General features: G+C 36.7%; 1 protein-coding gene across 3 annotated transcripts in view; it reads left to right on the top strand.

Annotated features, from left to right (window-relative positions):
* LOC124159870 overlaps positions 1-21,950 on the top strand; it is a 111,134-nt gene extending 89,184 nt beyond the window's left edge. Inside the window, exons 3-4 of one of the 3 annotated variants that reach the window (XM_046535768.1) lie at positions 18,100-18,231; positions 21,248-21,950. In XM_046535768.1, coding sequence (XP_046391724.1) covers positions 18,100-18,231; positions 21,248-21,334 — 219 coding nt within the window. In that variant the 3' untranslated portion in view covers positions 21,335-21,950. Of the gene's footprint in view, positions 1-18,099; positions 18,238-21,247 lie in introns of all 3 variants that reach the window. The other 2 variants (XM_046535767.1, XM_046535765.1) reach the window with 2 other exon arrangements.
* The last annotated feature ends 1,077 nt before the right edge of the window (positions 21,951-23,027 follow it).

Below are 23,027 nucleotides of genomic sequence, written 5' to 3'. Positions count from 1 at the left end.
CAATTTTATGAATGAGGGAAATAGTTCATTAGATAAAGATATAACTTGCTAACAGCTCGTGACTCTGTGGAGGAGTACTGCGTTGACACTTGTGAATAACGGATATTCCCCTCAAAAATCAACTAATGTAAATAATGCCATAAATTGGACGAATAGAGACAGCCGTATTTTTTTTTAATCCTATGCATTCACAAAGACAGAAAATTTTCATAGAATTTATAGAATCCAATCGGTTTGGCCCACAAAAAGGATATCTGGTAATTCAAGAGCCTTTAATTTCGATATGGTCATGAACGTAGTATAGTAGCATCATCATCGTTTAAACATTCGAAAAGGACACTGCCCCAAAGAAAACTTACTGAAGCTCCAACAATTCAATGAAAGCCAGTAGCACAAATTACAATATCCTATGCTAACCTTTGATGACAAATGACAAGCTTTTACGATATATTTGGAAGCCGCAGATTCTTCATTGAGTTATACCGAATATTTCAGTTCCAGATTCTATTTCTAGAATCATCATCATGATTCGTTCCTTGCATTCTTTCCTCGGTTTTTCTTAATAACACTTTCCAATCTTCCATAAATGTTTTACCCGGTAGTGTACCCTTTGAGTTTTTTCAATAACTTTGCTCATTTACTTGTCGCAGATTAGAGCAAAATTCTTTTCTCCTCATCCCTTAACAAGATTTATTCATCCCATTCATCTTTCCATGCAGCATAAGAACCGATTCTCCCTTTTTTCAGCTTCCTACTCATGTTTTCTTACTGTTTTCCTTTCAGACTTTGCATCATACATCAGCTTGGCTCTCGTAAAAGTTTCTCTGAAGAGTCTCCTACTTCAAAAACTTTGTCTCTAGTTGTTGGTAAACTCCCTTTTGAGAGGATCTTTCTTTTCTTGAGCCGCAGAGTTTGACGTCACGTAATGTGTGCTCTCTACTCGAACGAATATCCTGGGTAATAATGCCTTTGAAGTTGTCAGTTACTCCTATTATACATAAGTCTCTTCATTTCATGCATTATTCGGAATACTTGCTTAATCCCTCGATCAATTATCGTTACGCTCAGACAGTATTTGTGAATATTTTTTCGCTGTTAAAAATACCTATCACATACTCCCTTTATAGTTTAACGAAAAAACTCGTTTGATTCAAATTTAATGTTCGCGAAAGTCAGAAAAAGACCTACTTTCATTTTTTTAATACTTATTTTTGTAATCAATTGGATAATTCAGGCATTAACGTAAAGTAAGGTAGGGATGTATGGTAAGGATGAGGACCCTGGACCACGCGAAAAAAAATTCAAGAAGGCAATAAAAATGTATGAAGCTAAAATGTATGAAGCTACCACATTTTAAAGAAATGTATGCAAAAATGAAGGCTTGAGACACGAAGATAATTCATGTGTACTCAGCAATAATGAGAAGAGAGAGGTCCTGTGGTATGTGTAATTCTCGCCATAAAATACTAAAATAGCACAAAAATTAACGAAAAGTGCAAGGATAAAGCATGCAAAATTGCATGCATCGATTCACTATGTTCTAAAAACCAGACTTCAGAAATCACTATTCCGCACAGTTTATGAAATGTTGTTCGTTTGATTTTGTAAGTTACATTTTTCAAAATAAAAATATTGAAAGTTGATTTTGTATTTGAGTGAAGTGTTTGTATATCGATATCGCATGATGGCAAAAATGGCTGGTGCGGTAGCTAAAATTTTGGCATCCGAACCTGCAATACCGGGTTTCAGCCGTTCGGAAGATTTTTCAAAGAAAGATCGAACTTTATTCGATTATTATGCAGAGGGAACCTGTTGTGTCGCCCTCTGTCCGTCTGATAACACTTATAACAGCCATATTGGAGTATTTCGTTATGAGAAGGTTAATGTCGACGCGGAGTTTCTCTCCACCCTTCCTTCATTACCATCGCATCATGACCTTTCCAATCAGTCACCTCCTCAAAACAACAATGCCAACTTATGAATTTTTCTCGTACGGAATTTTTTTTTTTGTTTGTCATATCGCGCCTTGAAGTCGGTGGCAGATGAAAGACAGCCACAAAAACGTTGTATTTATTAACCCATTGATGTGGTGTGAGCCCGAAAAACCTTACTAATACGATCCATCTGCAAAATATAAAGTAATGTATAAAAAAAACACCAGAAATCGTTTAAAAAACTAAATGGATAATGCTACTTTAACACTTTAAACACCTCCTTAATTTGAGTGCAGGTGTTTCAATTTGGAAACCCTTGCTGATAATTCACGGCATTTTCGGCTAAATTGAAGTTTTCCATGATCTTAGATGTGATATGATGCGATCTACGGCCGTTATTAGCGGGAAACACTCTCTCGAATATTCGGCGGCGCATAAAATCCCATCAGCTACAGGTGGCATCCACGCATCTGAGGTGTTAAACGCCGTTGCCCGCTATAAAATAGCGCGTAATTCTCGAAAAAATGATGGAAGAGAAAAGAAAAGCAGCTTGCCGTACAGTTTCCCTTATCTAGACGTACGGTTGCCATGTAAAACATGTATGACGTCATTCACCATACATGGTTATATACCAGAACCTTATTTTATTTGCCATACATTATCCTGTTTTTTGTGTCCATGCACTTGCTATCATTATTTCAGTCATCGGAGATATTTCCGCAAATTTTACAGAAAACAAGTTGGGACGATTTGGTTAGTCATGTTTCTAGAATATCCACATCCTGATATCTGATACAGATTAAAAACTCTTAATTCAGTTAAGTTATAGCTCGTATTTCTGAGATATTAGGCGTGAAATTCAGATTTTTTGAAGAATATTTGGACATACTCTTATCTCTTCACTGTGCGTAAGGTGCATATTTCCTCGTTATATGGGACATAAAACTGTGGTCCCCATATTTTCACAGCCTGAGTAAAGGTCTGACACCGTAAGTAAAGTAACTGGTGACTCTACATCAAACTTACAGCGCGCTGAAAGTTTGTTACATTCACCATAAAATAACTATCGGAATTCCCATATTTTTTAAAACTGTTCTAGCTGATATGATCGTATGAGGAAGGGGTCAAATTGATCAAAGCAAATGATACCGGAAATGAGCTATCAGTTACAATTACATCTCCCACAAGCTTAGCCATAGTGAAACCACACACCCTGATTCTAATCCTTAGCCTAGGTAGAATCGTTTAACACCTAGATTCGTGCCTGTCGCTTCCATAGCTCTGGCTGGCGCATCAAACAGGAGAGTTTCAAGTTCTCTGAATTTCTCTTCTGCTGATGGATTTCCAAAATCTGGAGACTGCGGTGCCTCCATTGATGGTACAACCTTTAGGCAATTCCTGCGCGTTTGGCTCTATCGATAATAACAGCTTCTCCTTACATCCGAATGGTATCTAATGGTCCTATTCATAAAACCATGCTAACGCCAATTTTAATTTTTTTATGCTAAGCTGGACGTCACCATTGGATTAAAGCATTAGGACACCGATCAGTTTTCGGGCCGTTTTAGTGTTACAGTGGCCGGCTACATTAATTTGACTCATGTAAGGTAACGCAATTGGTTGAAGAGACTAACAATTGCTTCTTATTTTACAAAGAAAATATTTGAATTCTAAAGAAGAATGAAGAGAAAAAAATTAACCTCATCCGATCTGTCAGAAATACTTTTCCCAACCTTTGACTCATGCCTGCTCCCTCATAAGCGAGAAATAAAAAAAATCCGCTTCTATTATGTTGTAGCACATTTTTCCCTACTCATATAGAAGCATTTGATAGGTTAAATTATAATTTTTTTAAGCTGTCAAAGTCAAAGGCGCACCGCACCGCACCCTTGCTGGTCGAAAATAAAGGCTCATCACAGCCACTGTGGACATAAAACTTCCCACGCAAAAATTCAATTGCCGTGGTTTGTAGGCTTGAAACAATGGGTAAAAGTGTGACATTTGCTTTGAAAATTCAATATACGTCAAAACAATTACCACTGTGAAAATAAATTGGTCGAGCAAAAAACTTCATTCATTATTTCATCCCAGTGAGGAAATAAAAACCGAATTGAAAGCAAAATTAAAATAGCAAATTGATAATTTCTTTGTACGATCTAAGTGCATTGTGCTAACCATAAAATAAAATCACTTCTATAAATACAGGGGTTTCTTTATTTGATCTTGTATTTTACTTTCAGTTGAGATTTTATGTTTTTATCTTGAGAATAACAGAGATTCAGAAGTTTTTTAGCTCACATGAGCAATATCATAGCTATGAACAATAATCATCTAAGATCATTTCCTTCATAAATTGTAGGAAAGCGAATCTATGAAGTACTAAGATAATATTTTACCTGACACCACACCGTGATGACCCATTAAGAGACAATGATCAATTGTAATTTGTGGGGTAGCTTTTGTTTTTTCAATCTGAAGATAATTTTCAAGTATAACGTAAAGAAAGCCAAATAAGGAACTCATAAATATGAACAAGTGTTTCAAAGCTGTTTACAATGAAACGAATTTAAGTTAAATTATTGTTTGTGAAAGGAAAAATAGAGATAATGCAGTCATTAATCGCGGAGAAACCTTCATCACACGGAAAAATAGATGCATTCCCATCAATGCTGATTCCTAATTTAGGATACGGCAATAATTCTATATTTTACTATTTAATTAACTATATAAAAGGCCCATTATGCAAGGAATGGTATTAAGAAAACCAAAAGTATAATTATCATATCCATGAGAAAAATAATTGACATACTTGTTGTCTTTGACTTTTCAGGACTTATTGCTTTTTTATTATCTCATTAACCTGTGATATTTCGCGATGGTCATGCTTACATTTGTTCCGCATTAGGCCTTGGTTTCCAGAGAAATGCACATCGTTTGATGATGGATGACCGTTTAATACGTCACGCATTACCTCCGTTCTCCAAAGTTACGTCAGTTTATTTGATGATAAAAGGCTAGCACGTCTTTAGGAGCAAATTCTATCTCCAAGCGGATAAGCACGAATACGACCCCAAAATATAATTCGAAAACCAAACAAGGAGTTTATGCTTTGCGATGAGCAATACTCCTTCATTTGATCCAGATTTATGGCTCTTGTTTGAGTTAGATACTTGAAGTGAGAAAACGTAGAAAGAATGTCGAAAGGCTCGGTTAAATGATAGAGAGAGTAAGGTAATTATTAAAACAATAATACGAGGGTCGTTCAATAAGTCCTTAGACTCTCCAAGAAATTACTCTCTAAGTATCAAACATTAACTTTGACTACAAAATAGCACTCGTAGCACTCGTGAATAGTCAGCTGTTAAAGTTACAGCTGTATTCGTCCCACAGTTTCATCGTTGTCGCCGATTGTAGTGAACAACTTTCACTTGTTTATAAAAATTGATAAAATTGAGTTTTGTGCGGTGATCTAACACTTTTATTTGAAAGGGTTAAGGTCGAAAGATATCAAAACAAACTTATGAAAGAAAGCTCCTGTGTTTGAAGGGATTTACGATTGAGTAAATGAGTTAAAACTTTGCCGTACATCCAAAAAAATGAACATTGTTCCGGACGCTCTATGGAAGTGTCTACCCGCCCAAAATAATTGGCAAAATCCACGATATGGTTTTGAGTGCTAGACGAATCAAAGTGTGAGATAAAGGTGAGGCCACAGGTATATCGAAGTGCACGATTGCATTAATTTTGCACGAAAATTTGGGTGTGAAAAAACTACCGGCAAGGTTGCTGCCGCGTTTTCTAACATCGGAGAGTAAACGCAGCCCTGTGGTCAACTCAAAGGCTGTTTTTGGCGCTTTTCCTTCGCAATCCTGAGGATTTTCCGCAACAATTCATAACGTTTGATGAATTATGGATTCATCACTACACTGCAGAAACAAAATAGCAGGTAAAATATTGGAATTTTGAAGATGAACGGGCTTCAAAGCAGGCCAAGATATTGCAATTGGCCGGCAAAGTAATAGCAACGATATTTTGGAATTTATGAGGAATCATCTACATCGATTAAATGGAAAAGGGAAAAACGGCAACAGGAGAGTATTATGCATCGTTGTTGGACCGGTTGATGATAGAAATCAAGAAAAACGCCTTCGTTTAATGCAGAAATTTTTCTTCCTTCAACAAGGCAATGCACGGCCGCAAACCTGTTCTAAGTCAATAGGCAAAATTACAGAATTAAAGTTTCCATTATTACAAAATTCACCGTATTCATCAGATTTGGCCTCCGGTGATCATTCATAATTTCGAAAGTTGAATATATGATTTAGTGGAAAAAAGTCTATGGAAGAGGTCATTGCCCAAACCAATACCTATTTTAAGGAGATCCCGAAATTCTACTTTTTGGACGGCTTAAAATGCTTGGAAATATGCTCAAAAATTTCATGTGGCTGAAAGAAGACTATTATGAAAAATGTAAAAAAAATTGGCCCAATATAATTTGTTTTTATACCTTATTCTTATTGAACGACCCTCGTGGCAAAGAAGAAAATGAATAGGTAGAGAGTCTAGATAGAGCGTCCGCTACGTGAAAATGGGATCGTTATAACCGAAGTAGAGGGAATGATTTTGGGGAGGGAAAGAAACACTGTTCATGGATAGATCGAAGAGCAGTAATCCTTACCAAACTTAACCCTTCACTGAATTTTGTATCACATATGATACACTACACTCACTGCCGGTAATTTCTGAAAGGCACAATTCTTCCTCTCTAACGAATCAAATCCGCTCAGCTAGCAGTATCCGGAGCATAAGCGCTCTCCTTCAATTCTCCAAGCTTCGGAGGTGAGCGTTTGTGCTCCGACTACGACCAGCTGAGCGGATTCGTATTGCTGGGCTACCATATGAGCGGATTTGATTAGCTGGGCGATTGTTGAGCGGTTTTGAAGTGGAGGTATTGATATGATACACCCCGTCGTTATACTGTGTGGTTCTCGAAGCAGTCAGTACGTATGAAAGGTCATCACCTTGCAAGTATGTTGAAGTAAGTCAGCTCCCCGTATAAAAGTCGAGTAAGAGGATTAACCCGAGTGATATCCATATATGTAATTAGTAAGGGCACGGACGCCAATGAGAAGTTTTCAATGAGTATGTGCAATGAAAACCTTTCGTGGAAAATTGCCTAATCTGTGATGCATATTCATCTCACGTAAAAGTTCTCTATAACGCTTATTTATCATATGTGATACATATTAAAATATTTTCTTAAAAATCAAAGAAAAATAGAAGAAAAAGTTATTAAAATGTAGTAATTGAAGATTTTCTCGATATATACCTAAGACAACATTTTTTGCCCGCATTTATAAATTGATGCAGTTACGGATTGATACCCAAAACTTGGGTGAGAATGAAAGCGAGACGCTGGAAAGAGTAGTAAAATGATCCATGTAAAAGTACCTCAACCGGTAGAATGCCTATGATAATATGAACAGTATAGCTTTCCAAGGTCTAATTAAGGGGTAAGATTTCTTTCACCCTCCATTTGCACTGACTTTTTGACTTCACTAATATTATAGTTTCGATTGATAAATTTCAAAGTATTCATTACAGATAGGCCGGAATGATCAGTAAAACATTTAATGTAAAATTATACCAACTGGGAGATTGCCAACGTATAATGATTCTCAGATAATATCGTGTAACTAGCCGAACAGTCAGCCTTGTCAATGCCCTAAGTTGATTAATTCTATGCAGATAGGATACGAATCCAAGCCCTACGCGAATACTTAACCCCGCTGCTTCCGAGGATGGTGAATACAAACTTGGTTTCAGCTATATCTCGGAAACAAATGAAATTCCGGACGCGCAAGCAAAAAAAACACGCGAGGAAAAAGGGAAATTGAATAGATCAATCAAAGCGAGGCAGGGTGAAGGAGAGAAGGTTCATAGGAGACTCGCGGGGAGCGGAATTGTCAAGATAAGGAATTCATTTGGGCAGGACGGCTTTATATCGCCGAGAAGGAAGATTAAATGTCTCACGTTCTGCGGCGTATCGTACATGGAGATAACAATCCTTCCTGAGTTAAATAAATAAACAGCTTTAAATATCCTGAGGGAAGATTTCAAAGCTTTATCAGACAAAAATCAGACCATAAAAAACGGGCACGGGTACATAGCATAATTAAAAATTGTGAAACTTATCAGACTTTCCTGAACAAGTGCGATTTGACTTCCGCAAACCGGTAATGTACCTTTTTTCCTCGAGACAGTTTGCTAGAAAATGTTACAAGGGTCACCAATTAACTTGATTAACTATAGCATGAGCCATTTCAGGCTTTTTATTGGTTAATGAATATATTTTTTCCAAAGAAAGTAGAGCTAAATATCGATTTGTACATGTCTGCCTATCAAAAAAGTGTGTTTCATTTCAATTGTCACGAAGATTAGAAATGGACAAAAAAGTGTCGTAATTTCAATTAAAAAAATTCTGTAAAAATGCATGAAAATACATAACGGCAGTTCAATAAAGGGTCTAGCAGGTTAATATGGTGAAAAGTTCCCCCTGATATTTTGAAACATACAAATATATACACTTCAAGTGCATCAAAAATTATGTTTCCTCGAAGTTTAAGGCCTCAACAATAGCAATTAACCCAAAAAAAATTGAAAAACGATTTTTAGTTTTTTAACCAAATCTCCAGTTTTTATTTTTGAAAAAAAAAAGACTCAAGGCATTCGAGATGTAGGTGTGGCGAAGAATGGAGAAGGTGAAGTGGATGGAGAGGAGGAGGAACGATGAAGTGCTGGACATGGTGGGTGAGGAGAGGCAGCTTTTAGATTAGAAACGGATGAGACAGAAGGTATGGATGGAGCGAGTACTTAGCGGGGAGGGGATATTGAAAACAGTGTTAGAGGGAAGAATGTTAGGTAAACGAGGGGGAGGAAGGAAGATGATAGGATTTTTTGGTAGAATGAAAAGGAGTAGGTCATATTGTGAATTGAAGAGGGAAGTGCATGGGAAGGCTCACGTAATTCCTCTTAATCACTCCATGGAAACCTACCTTAATCGGTAGAATACTTTAATAATAAATTTAAAACTTTAAGAAACGATAGGTACGCCGAAAAAAATGTATGTTGTTACCCCTACATCAAAGTATATTCATAATTAATTTTAGATTTTTTTTAAATTGGTGAAACACGTTCAAAAACACGAATAACGGCTTTGCGCCATTTGCACCTATGCATTCCACGAGGAATTTGATTTGATTGTTGAAACTCCTATGCAACTACGCCTATCAAGGCCGTAGCAAGCTGGTAGCTATGCGTGTAGCTGCGGGTTTCTAGACCCTCTGAAATGTTGGTAATATACAGCCCCTCCGAGTAAACCACCACCGAAATACATATTCTCCTCTTAAACATCCCGATTTTTTCCTGAGAACGGTCTTGTTATCAACCAACATGCATAGAGTCTTACATAAATTATTATAAATAAATTAAATAAATTATTCAAATTTATTTTAATTCTATTCCTTTAATACCAGCTAATCCTGATTTTCTCTTTAATACTTCCTTATTTTTGTGCTTATTTTTATGTTTTTGTTCGTTGTACCACTCGTCATTTTAAATTCAATTTTCTCAAATAACATTCCTACGCAGTCGTTCTCATATATTTCTGTAAAGTATTTCTTTAATGATTTTTCCATTTTCATTCACAAGACTTCAATTTTCTCACATACCTTAAATAATTCTTCCTACATTCTATTTTAAACTTTAAAAATTTAACTTTTAAATTTCGGAAAGAATTATTTCACCTCTAATCTTCCTATGAAAGTTAGGCAATTAAGAAGTAGCTTGAGAGAAGATTACAGGCTCTAAATGTGGAGAAGGAAGGAAAAGGTGAAAGGAACATGGTTAGCGAGGAGATAAAATAGTTGGATGAAAAAGCGAGAGGGATGTAGACCACTGCTAAATAGAGAGGTATTTAAATCCGCGATAGCGGGAAAGATTTTCGATTAGCTCTTCCAATTGCATGTACTTTGTATGCATTAGATATCATAATCGGATGTACACCTTAATCATCTGAATAATATATGAAATGACACAAAACCTGTGACGAATTTCATCTTTATTAATGAAAGACTTGGTCGCGTAAAATGAAATATGAAATTTTTTTTAAATTTCAGCAATTATTGATGTGAGAAGCAATGTCATCCCAATACCTGTAATATTTACCAAGGGATCAGTAAAGTTACAGAGTTTACCTTGAATTAAGCGCAATTTATTTTGAAAATTTTCTTTATTTTTTTGAACTAATGCATAATAAGCTCTTGAGGAGGCAAAGTTCACGGCAGTACTTCCAGTTTAAAAATAAAATCAGCAACGCACGTTGAGTCATTGAGTACCGAGCGATTTTTTTTAATCCATCGGAATTCATCCCCATAGGCTTTCATAAGCGTGACACCACGTAACACGACCGCGATCCTGGAAACGCAGTCCATTTCCGTGGGCTTAAATTGCTTTCCCCTCCGTCGAATTTCGATTCTGCACGCCACCTGCGCAGCGGCATTTACACTAAGCACTTCGGCAAAAATAAAGAGAAATATTGCAAGCCGTGGATACCCCCAGTATTTTTTTCGCCCGTTGAATAAGCCAGTATTTCTCTTCTTCCGGAGGCGATTCTAGGTTAATAGATCAGGTGTACGTGAAACGTAACCGCTAAAACCTTAACATTTATCGGCATGAGCTAGCGATTCAACCAGCATATGGAGAGATTGGATCTAGTTGAATCACTCAATAATCTTAGAATCACCGTAGTGTGCAAATATGTTGCATACAATTTTTTCATACAATCTGCTAGCATAATTTCATGCAATTTGCTTTTAGTATTTAACTCTAGGTGATGAAAAGGAAATGGAGTGATATGAGCACAACAGACATTAGGCCTCAAAACTATCATGTAAATATCGCATTCATAGCAATGAGCCTGTTACTTCGCTCGATGTATTAGTTAAAATGTAAGACAAAAAACAAATCACTATTTGAGGGCATTGGTTCGAGCTTTTGAATTGAAATGATTAGCATATTTATGAACCATTACCAATGGTATTTGAAACTAATGTAAACTCTGGTGTAGATGAAGCTATTGAACATTATGTGGAAAGCGAACTCCGAAACAATGCGGAGTACAAAAGATTGAGAAAAGATGACAAGCTGGATCACCAGTTTCCGATGAAGATCGTTCCAATGAAAATTGTAGGTTGGCCTCGATATGGAGGGTAGAAACGATGTGAAAAACCGAAAAGATGATAAATTGGTTGGAAAAGTCACCCACAGAAGACTGAAAGATAAATGTCTAGTATGAGTTCAGAGGGCTCCAGGGAAAAAGGATCACAAAAACAAATGAATCGCTGTGGAATGGGGAGAATGGAGGGCTAAAGCAATAATTATTGGAATGTGGATCCAATAATTTTAATTAGGAATTATTCTTTACTTATTCTTCCATTTCAAACGTAGATAAATAAAGCTAGTGGTGAATTACACAAACATAGAAGGGAGATAAGTTCCGGATATTCCGTGGGTCCGGCATTCTTTCTCAAATTATTTTACAGAAACAATTTAACGACACAATACTCACCTATAATCTAAATAATAGTGAATATTGCTATTTTAAAAAAGGAAGAAACCTAAGATACCTAAGAAACCTAAGAATGTGCCTGTTCTGGATCCGCCACTGTTTCTGGGAATGGAATACGCCACCACGAAATGTATTGAATGAAGGAGGGAGAAAATTAAAGGCAAATATTCTTTTAGGCTTTACATGAGATCTGCGAGGAATTATTCTTGAGAACTTCGCGAAAAGTTTTGATATTCATTCCTTGAAAAAAATATTGACCTATGAGCCGACTTAAAGAAAATATTTAATATCACTTGTAATTTCTGAACTAAAATTGAGGAATAGACGGCAAATATTTGACCTGTAGGGCAACTGTTGTGTTTTATTAAATAAAGTAAACTCCAGCGACGATAGAGGCTAGGAAAATAGTAGTAGAAATGGCTCGAGGCAGTACCCATTATTTTTTTAGACGACGCTCAGAGGTTATATGAATCGAAAACAAACGTTAGATAAACTTACGACAATCATTCAATAGTGGAAGAATGAAGAAATGGTGCCGCAGTTTTCACGTGACCTATGAGGCAAAATATTGTCATTTTAATCGGAAAACGTGCTCAACTATTTTAAAGTGTTCTAATAGGATTCCCATTGACACTCTCATTGTATTAAGTGTATAGAAAGCTAAAATTATCGGTGAATTGGTATGATATAGAGAGCATGTTCGAAACATTAAATGTGTTTTTAAAAATATTTAAAGCCGTTTAAGAAATAAATCAGTGGAACGGAGATCATAATTTGGACCTTCTTCACGTGATCCGCACACGTTTTGATGCTCTTCTTGTATTTTAATAATATATAAGCCGGCCCTCCGGTTCTGAAGAAAACATAACCAGTGAATTCGGAAAGCCACTCAAGCCCTAGGCTCAGCTACCTACATATAAATTTGTGTCCGGAGAAAATGACAAGATACGGTAGGGGGCACAATGAGAGCTTGAGCCAAAGTAAAATGTATTGAAATAAATCACTGCTATTTTCTAAGATTATAAAATTTGTTACGTCCCAGGTCTCAATTTTACAATATCACCATCAAGGATGGAGTAGCATTGAAATCGAGGTCGTAATAAATTTTATAATCGTGGAACATTGCAAGTATTTATTTCAATATAGAAAAATTGCGCTCCAATTCGCATGAATCTTAGGATTTTATTCCAAATTGAAATAGATGATGACAATTTACATGGACATCCACTTATCGGTTAATTTGAGCAGGTGGAAATTAAAAAAGAAATACTGAACTCATGTGTGTGGATCACGTACAGGCGAAGGTTAAAATTGCGATTTCCGTCCCACTGGTTTATTTCTTAAAACGCTTTAAATATTTTTAAAGCCATTTAGGCTAGAAAACACACTCATGCTTTACTGTCCTGTCCAGAAAGTTCACCCGAATTATTTAGAATTTCTACTCATAAAAGTGGGGAAACTGAAATGATCGTCACTAGAACTTGAATAAGGTAACTACAGCTTCATGTATTGAGTAGTTGCTCTACCGTCGAAAACGCTTTATTTTCTGACCTGAGATCCGGTCCTCAGTTTCATGACCCGCCCATCCATAGCTGGACCACCGTAAAGCCTTATCACTGGTTAACGCGATAAAAGAGACAAATTAGACACACGAATCAGACTCAATTATACAAATTAGGCTCAAGCGATTCCACAAAGAACAGAATCAGACTTGCAAAGTGATCTGTGTCTCTTTTCAGAAGGGAACTAATCGATATTTCCCCTATTTGTGACAGCAGGGAACCTACCCAACGTATTTCAATTATTGTTGTCCCCTGGCAATTAATAATATCCTGCATGTACCTAGATTTTTCTGTTAGCCTTCTCTCCCTCTCCATCATAAGTTTTGCTTCCTTCCTTGTTAAGCGGATCGCATTTAAAATGAGCAGGCATAAAAAGAATACAGTTTTTTCACTATTTTTATTTTTAAATATTGCAATCGTGGATAGTGAAGTGGAAGGGAATATGGGCAAAATAAAAGGCTTAGTGTGATATAAATTAAGTGATAGAATGTGGAGGTAATAAACAAGTTAACATTGGCTTGAATGAGAATTGAGTGGAGACATGTGCCTTACAAATCTCAATATTGTTGTCTGAATTTGATGACGATACATGTATTGACTGAGTTGATTGTAATACTAAAAATTATGCAGGCTAGGTGATCGAGTAGTCTCTTACCAAATGGTATTAAACTCTTTTTCCCAAATGTGCGTAAACACAAGTTTTGGGATTCCGTAAAAGTAAGTCTTTCATTATATAGGGCATGTAAAAGCTTTTTGATTTTAAAATCTGAAGTTCAAATTCACTCAATCTTCCCGCGAATAACATAATAAATAATAAAATATTGCGTCCAAATTTACCCCATAGCTGTATAGTATCTCACATTTTTTCAGAAAGAAGAACATAATAACAGCGAACACATGAAGAAATTTCCTTATTTCCCCATTAATCCCACTTTTCCTCCACAAGTACTTCCAGTTAAATATTATTGACTAGTATTACCCTAAATATCTACTTTTTCCATTGTTATTTCTAAAAAATAGTCAACCAGCCACTCAGTAGCTAGGAGGCTCGCGACGTGGTGTGAATCTATCGATTGCACGAATACCAGAGTGGAACTGTAAAATATTTCGTCTTCTTCCTTAGTCGTGTAGTACGCATTCTTACGTGATTTTCATTTATTAAAAAAGTAGGAGTAGTTTAGAAAGAGTGCGGTAGCATAGGGGTGTAGCATTTGCCTTCTTACTGAAGGGTCCCAATTAATGGCCTGGATGAAGCCTCTGGAAAACATCAGCAGAATATTCTCTCAGTATAAGGTGTCCCAAACTCATAAATGGATATCCTACCTTTCATGTATGAAAATCTATCGCATGTGGCTTAGTATCGGGCAAGTCTTTCCCGTATACTAAAACTTTTTGCGGTATACGATCCAAGTTTTTCTGGTGAATAATATTGAGGCATTCTTCTCGTCATCTACACCAAGGTATTTACTTCAATTCCGCCGACGTTTCGTAAACTATTTGCTTCCCACCTCCAAGGTGTTTATATAATTTTGGTAATATTTCACACTCGATCTGACACGGTGAAATCTGACGCGGTGATAGAAACACCTTGAATATGGGAATCCAGTCGTTTCCCGAAATATCGGCAAAAATGAAGCCAATAACCTAGTGGAGAGCCCGAGAGGATTTCCTAAGCTTTTACGATGGTCAAGGTCGTAGCGAGCGGGGAGGGGAATGCGAGGGGTTCTTCTCCCACGAAATGTTTGGGAAATACACTTTTAAAGAGTATTCCTTCCAATTGAACCCCAACCTTCTCCCCTACAAATTTTTTTCCGGATGTAGCCTTGTGAGAAGTAGTTTAGTACGTAGTGACATTGAAGGCCTCCTGGATGTGAGCAAAACTATTTACAGGCCTTACTGTTCCCCGTTCCCTCCTCCCCCCGAATTTTTTTCTGGATGTAGCCTTGTGAGAAGTAGTTTAGTACGTAGTAACATTGAAGGCCTCCTGGATGTGAGCAAAACTCATTGACAGGCCTTACCGTTCAATCACTCCCACGCCACTCCATTGAAATCTCCAGTCCCCACGGACACCAGATCTCAAAATTTCCACGACCCCAGGAAATGCGCATAACATGTTCCCGTAGAACTTTGGACGCCACTCTCTACCCCTCTTCTTTTTCACATTGAAGAAGAAAAAGATCGTCCATCCCCCAGGGTGGCCTTTTGTCTCCGCATTCGAAGAGAGCGAAGCGTGGGAGGTGTAGGTGGAGTTCCAAGACGTCGGAGGAAGTTAGCGGGGGAGGATTGGAATCTCTAGCGGTATTTCCGGCGGGGGCGTCAGAGACGATGACGTACTCACCCACGGCCAATCCGAGAGCAAATCTACCCCTACTACGCATCTGTGGCGTAGCGTAGGCTCAATGGTGATAGGCGTAACTTAATTGAACTCCAATTGCCGCTTTCAGTGACGTAAAGATAAAGTCCTCGCCTGCCAAACATGAGGTCGCGGGTCCGAGTCCCGCCTCAGTAGGGTAGGGTATGCTCCAACCCTAGGGTATGGATGTTAATGCACGTAAAAATGCAATCTTGATGAATGTCCCGATATAAAAGGCCAATGTGAGCTGTTTTCGGTGGTATGGGAATGAATAAACAAATATTTGTAATAAATTCAAATAGGAACTTCACGAAATATTTAGTATTTCCGACGCAGGTTTAGGTATAGATAAGCATACCTTGAAAAATGATTTAAACTTGGGTCAGAAAGCTTCCGACAAAAGCAAGGAACTACTATTAATTTAAATTTTTTAATGCTTCCGAGATTAATATAACAATCTTTAACTTCGTCAAAAGCATAAAATATTGAAACCAAATAAATTTTGATCAAAAAAACATAATTATAACATTGAACAAAATGTAAGTGATGAAATTAAACAGTATCAGTACAACTTATGTAAAATTAAAATTATAACATTAAACAAAATGTAAGTGATGAAATTAAACAGTATCAGTACAACTTATGTAAAATTAAAATTTTTTACTTCGCGGAAATTATAATTCATGTTGACAAGCTCTCATTGGCTGTTGAAACGTGATTAGACTATCATTCGTAGGTTTTCACGTTTTAGAGCAAGACTGTGAGATTCCGAGCTCTCAAACAGCATTCGTTGATCTACACGGACATGTATCTTCGAAAGCTTTCGTCTTCTTGTATAGCGGGTACTGGGTAGACCTTCAACCTGAACACAAAATCAGGATGGCATCAACACTTTTAAAATACACCAACGGATGGAGTTGGCCAGGAAATAATATTTGACTTAGCCGGGATTCGAACCCGGATCCCCCGATTGCCGGTCAGGTGTGTTAACCAGTTACACCACCGAGCCATTATCTCAGAGCGAACTTCGACCGGCAATCGAGAGATTCGGGTTCGAATTCCGTCTAAGTTATATATTTTTTTCGTGGCGAACTTCATCCGTTGGTGTATATAACTTTGCACTCGTGCGCGTGACGGCGTACAAAGTCACTTGTTCCTGCAGTGCTTTGATCAACACTTTTGCCTGTATATGGCAACGAACGTGTTAGGAGAAACCAGAACCTCGCAACAGTCATTGCAACAATTTTTCATCATTTATGGCATCAACCTTCATCATCAAAGATATTTTAACGGCATTACGCAATTCGATAGGGACTTCGCTGTCTCTTTCAAAAATTAACCAGAGCGGCCCCCCTGTTTCCCTCTCTTGCGTTTTGTCAACGCTACAAATACCAGAGGAACTGACGCTTCTGGCTTTCAGTACGAAATCCTTTCCTACATCTGAAAAACTAGTAGTGTTTTAGCGTTTTTATATACTCCGTTTCAACTTTAGGGAGTAATCACGGAGGATTCACAAAATAATGCTCTCTTTCCTCTTCAATATTTGCGATAGAATCCACAGGGGCTACCTAAAGTACCAAGGCGGTTGGTGAGGAAATATTGTGGTATAAGGATCTTAAAAATTAATAAAATTGGTACATCAGACTTTTTTATATGATTGAACATCTTTCAACCATTCCAAGCCATAGTCACTATTTCATCTGGAGTGCATTGTAAATTTGTGTACGGCATCAATAGGATGGTGACGACATAATACTCAACAAATACCTCGCAAAGGAAAGCGTCGTATTTAATTTTTTAAAGTTTACAACGTACTTCACAATAGCGCCTTTAATGTCAAACTATCACTGCAAATTACCTCCTACAGCCAGAACAGCCTCAGGGATAACAAGAATGTGAAATTCATCCCATTGCGACACAGTATTAGCCAAAGGGAACGAAAAAAGCATGTGAAATTAGTAAGTTGTTTTTATTTTCTATATTGAGTCTACGCTGAAATATTTTCCCCAGGAAAACCACATAAGCCTTCCAATGAAGGAAAGTGCAAATATACCTAAATTATCTGGTAACTCTAACTCGATCACACGCATTATTTACACGGTATCTTTACGAAATATATTCTTGACCATTTTGATTAAATATAATACATTTCTCAGTAAGCTGTATCACCAGGTAACAGCTCGTGTTGTGGTTAAGTATATAAGGAGAGGCAGGAGGAGAGGACCTTTAACAAATTCATGTATTTGTAATGATGGGCCCTTATCTGAAAATCGTATGGCTGTAACTTTTCCCCTTCATTAGCCCATTTATCAATGAATCGAACAGTAGGGTTGAACTGATATACGGTTTATCTCCAAACCAGTACGCCAGATTTTACCATCCTTAAAAAAGATTTTGTAACATAAACTTACTTAATGGAAGAAAACCGTGAATATTGCAGGACAACTTCTCAGATTGATTAAAAATAAACCCAAAGATCTCAGATAATAATCTTTTATAATCAACAACCAACAGCCTATGGGTTACGAGCAAGGTTTTCCCCAATTTAACTGACCTGTGTATATGATTCTGGTATACTGAAAAGGGGAGTTGATCATCTGACAAATATTTATATTTCCTCAGGTTGTCGTCCCCAAGAGAGCTGCTTTGCTGATTGACAAGTTGATGGTGGCACTTCACCGGGCTATGGACGAACCTCACCCTAAGATGGGAATTGTTGGCGGACTACCAGGAGAGAAAACAGTCATGGACAACGTAAAGGCAAATATGCTTCTGTTCCATTCACTCAAACAAAGATTTTCAAAGTTTTTTTTTTCAAGATATTATGTACCCTTTATTTCAACCCGCTTATACTATATACTGCTGTCATATACGGACGTTAATTTATCTGCCCCATAAGTTCGCAGTGCACTGCATCGATTATCGCAATGGCTATAAAGACTTCTTCAAGTTAAACTTTTATGCTCCTGAAGTTTTGAGACTCTGTATTGTTGGTAATTTTTCTAAACTAGATGTCATCAAAAGAGAAATTAATAGCGCTGATGCTATCGTAGGATGCTCGTATTTGTCCAGCAATAGGAGCTGTCGAAATTTTCCGTCAGTCGCGTCACATTTTGGAGCGCTATTTGTCTCGCGGCGTCTTACGGAAAAAATTTTATATGTACGTTTAAGGTTAATGTCTATCATCTAATTAACGCAATAAGCCATCATTATCGTATTTAGCAGAGGGGAAAACGGTGTTTTATACGCCAAATTTCTATCAAATTATGTGAGAACCGTAGTAAATTCTTCGCAATAATAGTTTTATTCAGGTGTTAAATTGATTACAATAAAAAATTCGTTGCAGTAAAATGCATATCCAAAATGTAATGCCTTAAATAGTTGTTTATTTAAATCATCGTATTTAAAAACTTTACGGTGAATATCACGAAGCTATTAGCATGTAACGTAATGTAACTCAAGTTATCGCGTGGGTCTACCAGACTCCAAAAACAACCAAATATCAAAATTAATTTCATAAATGTGACAAAATATATAATCATATTGGTGACTATTTAAGAATCATAAAATAATAAGATATAGGGAATATGAGTTTCCTAACTATGAAAATACGATGTGGGCAAAGAGAAGAAAATGGCCTGCCTTCTGGTAGACGCCACGCGACCAACGGAGGGTTAAAATATAAATACTAATGAACATTCCACGGTAAGCTTAGCTTAGAGTAAGATGAGGTACGATTTTTAACGTTTTAAATTATTATGCGGGCTGTCCATCTATGAACACGCGTATATTTCTCTATCCAATATTATGATAACGCATTTTTTTACATTCTATGCCAAGACCACAAACAAAATTAAAATATATGCAATATATGGAATATTACGCCAAGTTTCATTAAAATTTATTTGCAAGATATTTTTGCTGAGGATAAACTAATTTCTATAAAATAAAGTCGGGGTATTGTAGTCAACACGATGGTAATTACTAAGAGAAACGGTAAAAACTTAGGGAATACATAGCCTTCATTGAACCACGATAATGGCAAAATAAATTGGTACACGGTAAGTTGGCGAGTAGAGTTCAATAGTTTCTATATAAGCCAATTTTTCACCATAGTCTTGAAAATAATCTAGAGCGAAATATCATCGAACCAACACGTTTATTAGAGATAACACACCTATTGTGTGATTATACTTATGTAAAAAAATAAAATAAAATGTATAGTAATTCTGAATACCCTGACACTAACGCCATAGCCGCAGGCTTCTATTACTTGTTAACTTCATCGCTTACCTTATAGCCTTCTCTCTAGTACGGCCTACAACATTCCTTTCCCACAGTCCACCTACAACCTCGGCTTCCTTAACCCTCATAGTGCCAGCGGGCCGATCCATCGGCCCGGGGGGTATGTGCGAAGAGAGCCAAGGGCCCATCTATCGGCCGGGTTTTTTTTACACTCATGCCTTTTACTTTTTATATTACATGAAGCTTTGGTAAATATTTAGAATCTGACATGTTTTAACATGCCTGTAATTTTTGGGAGGAAATAAAAAAAAATTGTTTCTCAAAAAGCATAAAAGTCTTTATGTAAATTTTTAAGCGCAAGCATACAAATTAACCAAAAAAAAGCCCAGAAATTCTCCAAAATACCGGACAAAATAGGCTGGCACTAGAAGGGTTAACATGTAATCTAGCCTTTTCCTCTCCTCTCCCTCTATGCCGAGAACAATACCGCCCAAATAGATCGGTCAAAGTTCACAATTTCAGCATTCTTCATGTTTCCTGCAAGCTTTGCCCAATAGAGGAAGATACATTATTGGCGAGGTCCAACTAAACATCCATCATAAGGCTTCCACTCAACGCATAAGCAATCAATGTTACCAGCATCTGAGAGATATTTATTTTTCCATCCCAACGTAAAGTAAATTGTCCCCAGTGCCTCGAAAAACCCCGTGGCTGAAGACATTTTTAACATATGACCAACAAAAGCTCAGATGAACTTTGATTTCTTCAATGAAAATACCGTTTACATAGGGTGAATTGAAATCGGTCATGGGCATTGGTCACGTCAAATACAGCTAACGACAACGTCTTTGTGTCATCAAATAATTCAGAAAATTGTTTCTTTAGAGTTATTCATTATTTTTTGTTATTATATTATTGCTAATAAACTTTAATAATATATATAGTGTTAATTGACAAGTTCATAACTCAAGAGGGTATCACTTTTTTATCAATAGCGGTGACTTCAAATTCTGATATACAACGATACCTTTGTGACCTCACTTTGTTATCATTTGCAGTGTTACCAAATTTTAAGACCAAAATGGCATTTTAATGACATAATTAATTGTAACCTCAGGGATGGAGACGTAAAATTGATATTGGTGATGTAAAACTCGTATCTTTCATATTTAACCCGTTATAACCTCAAGTTGCTCCAAAGTAACATAAAAAATTATATACATTTTAGCTACATTCATGAAAGATTTAAACTACGTGTTCTTTTGTGCTGTAAAGTTTAATAGTAAAAATGTATCTGCAAAAATAATTATGTCTGAGTAGAAAATTTCCACTTTTTTAAAATAAGAAGTTTTGAAATTCAATTTCTCCCAGAAGCAGCTGTCGGTTAGAGAGGGTTAAAAATGATCCATGATGGTTCTTTGGTTGTCCAATGATAAATATAAAACACTTCTTTTAATGGATAAGCTTTCCTTTAGAGCAGTATAATTTGAGCCTCATCTATATGTGTACGTTCTTTTCCTTTCAGAAGGATCTTCAAAGGCGCGAACCGCAGAAAGGTCGAGTTTACTGGAGGTGCTACTTCAACGCCGTGACATGCTTCAAGAAGAAGTGACCCGAGAACGTCGAAGAAACACCAACTAGTGACTTTATCGGCTTTACCTTGGAAATTATTCTAATTACTGTGGAGATTTTCAGCATGCTCGCCCATTCTTCTTTCAAATTAGTTTCTGCATAATCCGCCGCAAGTTATTTCGCAAATTAAACTGATTTGTGTCACAGTAAAACTTGCAAATTTGTGTTTAATTTGATTCGAAAGAGTTATCACGTCAATTACATATTTTATTTTTTGCCTACCTGTATTTAATGTTGCAAAATGAAACAGCAAGTATAACAGCAACTTGCGAGTAAAGGGTATTTTGCATTTGGTGTTAATTACTGTCTTTCAATTACTTTTTTGAAGGTTGATTGAAAAATTTGTGAAGGCTAAAGTAAAAACGTCGTGAATGATTGTTCACTAGTGACTAGATGTTCAATTACTTTGTCCCTGGCACGCACCTTTTTTATATAGCTGTTAGCCCAAACCCTAAATAAATAATAAATTAAATTCGGCATTTTGCCTTGAGTGGAATTTCTCTGTTTGTGCTCGTACTTGTTACTACTATCTCCCCGAATATCAGTTCAAACCTGTACATTACTTGTAAAAATGTCGCATTAAAACTTTTTATAAATTACGTTATTTTATTAAAAAAAAGATTCACAATTCACCAAATTGAAAAAATACCATACTTGCTACATTTATCTGGATTGTAAATAATTAATTCAATAACATAATTATTCTCAAGATCCAAAAGAATTAAGTTAGTGCGTTGACGCAATAAAATCAATATTAGGTAGCGGAAGTTTAGCGGATAAACGATGTAAATTTTACTTTGATCGGGCTTTCATTGTTTTTCGAATTTGTTTTAAAATATATCCGAATCTTTGTATAAACTCCAACAGAAATGCTGATCTATATGTAGAAAAAAATAGATCACAAGTAGAATACTGAGGAACGTTTTGGTCCAGTAGGTGTACCAGTGGGCTACCAACAAAAGCCTCCTGCATTCAAACCCTGGTTGAAGTTATCGGATACCCCCAAATAAAAAAAAAAGCTTCGAGGTATGTAATCAACAGGTGAGATAGCAAGAGACTTCAAGAGGAGCATCATAATCCAGATTTCCAAGAGTAAAAGAGAGAAAAACAGTGAAAGTTTGAAGATCAATAGCTTGGCAACACATGCGTCGAAGACACTGACAAGGGTCATCTATCTACAGAAGAATAGCACTAAGAGCAAAAGAGTACCAAGATGAGTACCAATTCGGATTCAGAAAAAGCAAAGGCACAAGAGAAGCAATATTGGCCCTAAGGCTTATCTACATACCATAAAGCCCCTTAACGACCACTCATTCATTCATTCATTCACTCACTCATACAAATATTTGGGGTGAACGAGACGAGATACGACAAAAAGTCTTATGAAGACCCCTCTAAAATTGTCTGAAACCCCAGGAAAAATTATGAAAACAATAAATTTCCAATTATTTATCTGTCTATTCAATTAAAATTGAGTATGGGGGTTAGTTCAAAAAACGGCCACCAAATTCCAATGGCGGCGCGGCAATACAACATCATAGCAACATATTTGTTTATGCTCACAAGAGGAGCTAAATTGGTATGGAAGATAAAGGAATTAAAACGAAAGGATGTTAAAGATAAGGTAGGATATTTACTTAGTAATTTTTAAAAAGTCAATCTTTTAATGGCTT

The sequence above is a fragment of the Ischnura elegans genome, chromosome 5, assembly GCF_921293095.1.
Source record: "Ischnura elegans chromosome 5, ioIscEleg1.1, whole genome shotgun sequence".
Lineage (NCBI taxonomy): Eukaryota > Metazoa > Arthropoda > Insecta > Odonata > Coenagrionidae > Ischnura > Ischnura elegans.
The sequence above is the reverse complement of the archived record's forward strand: the minus strand, read 5'-3'. Positions and strand labels throughout refer to the sequence as shown.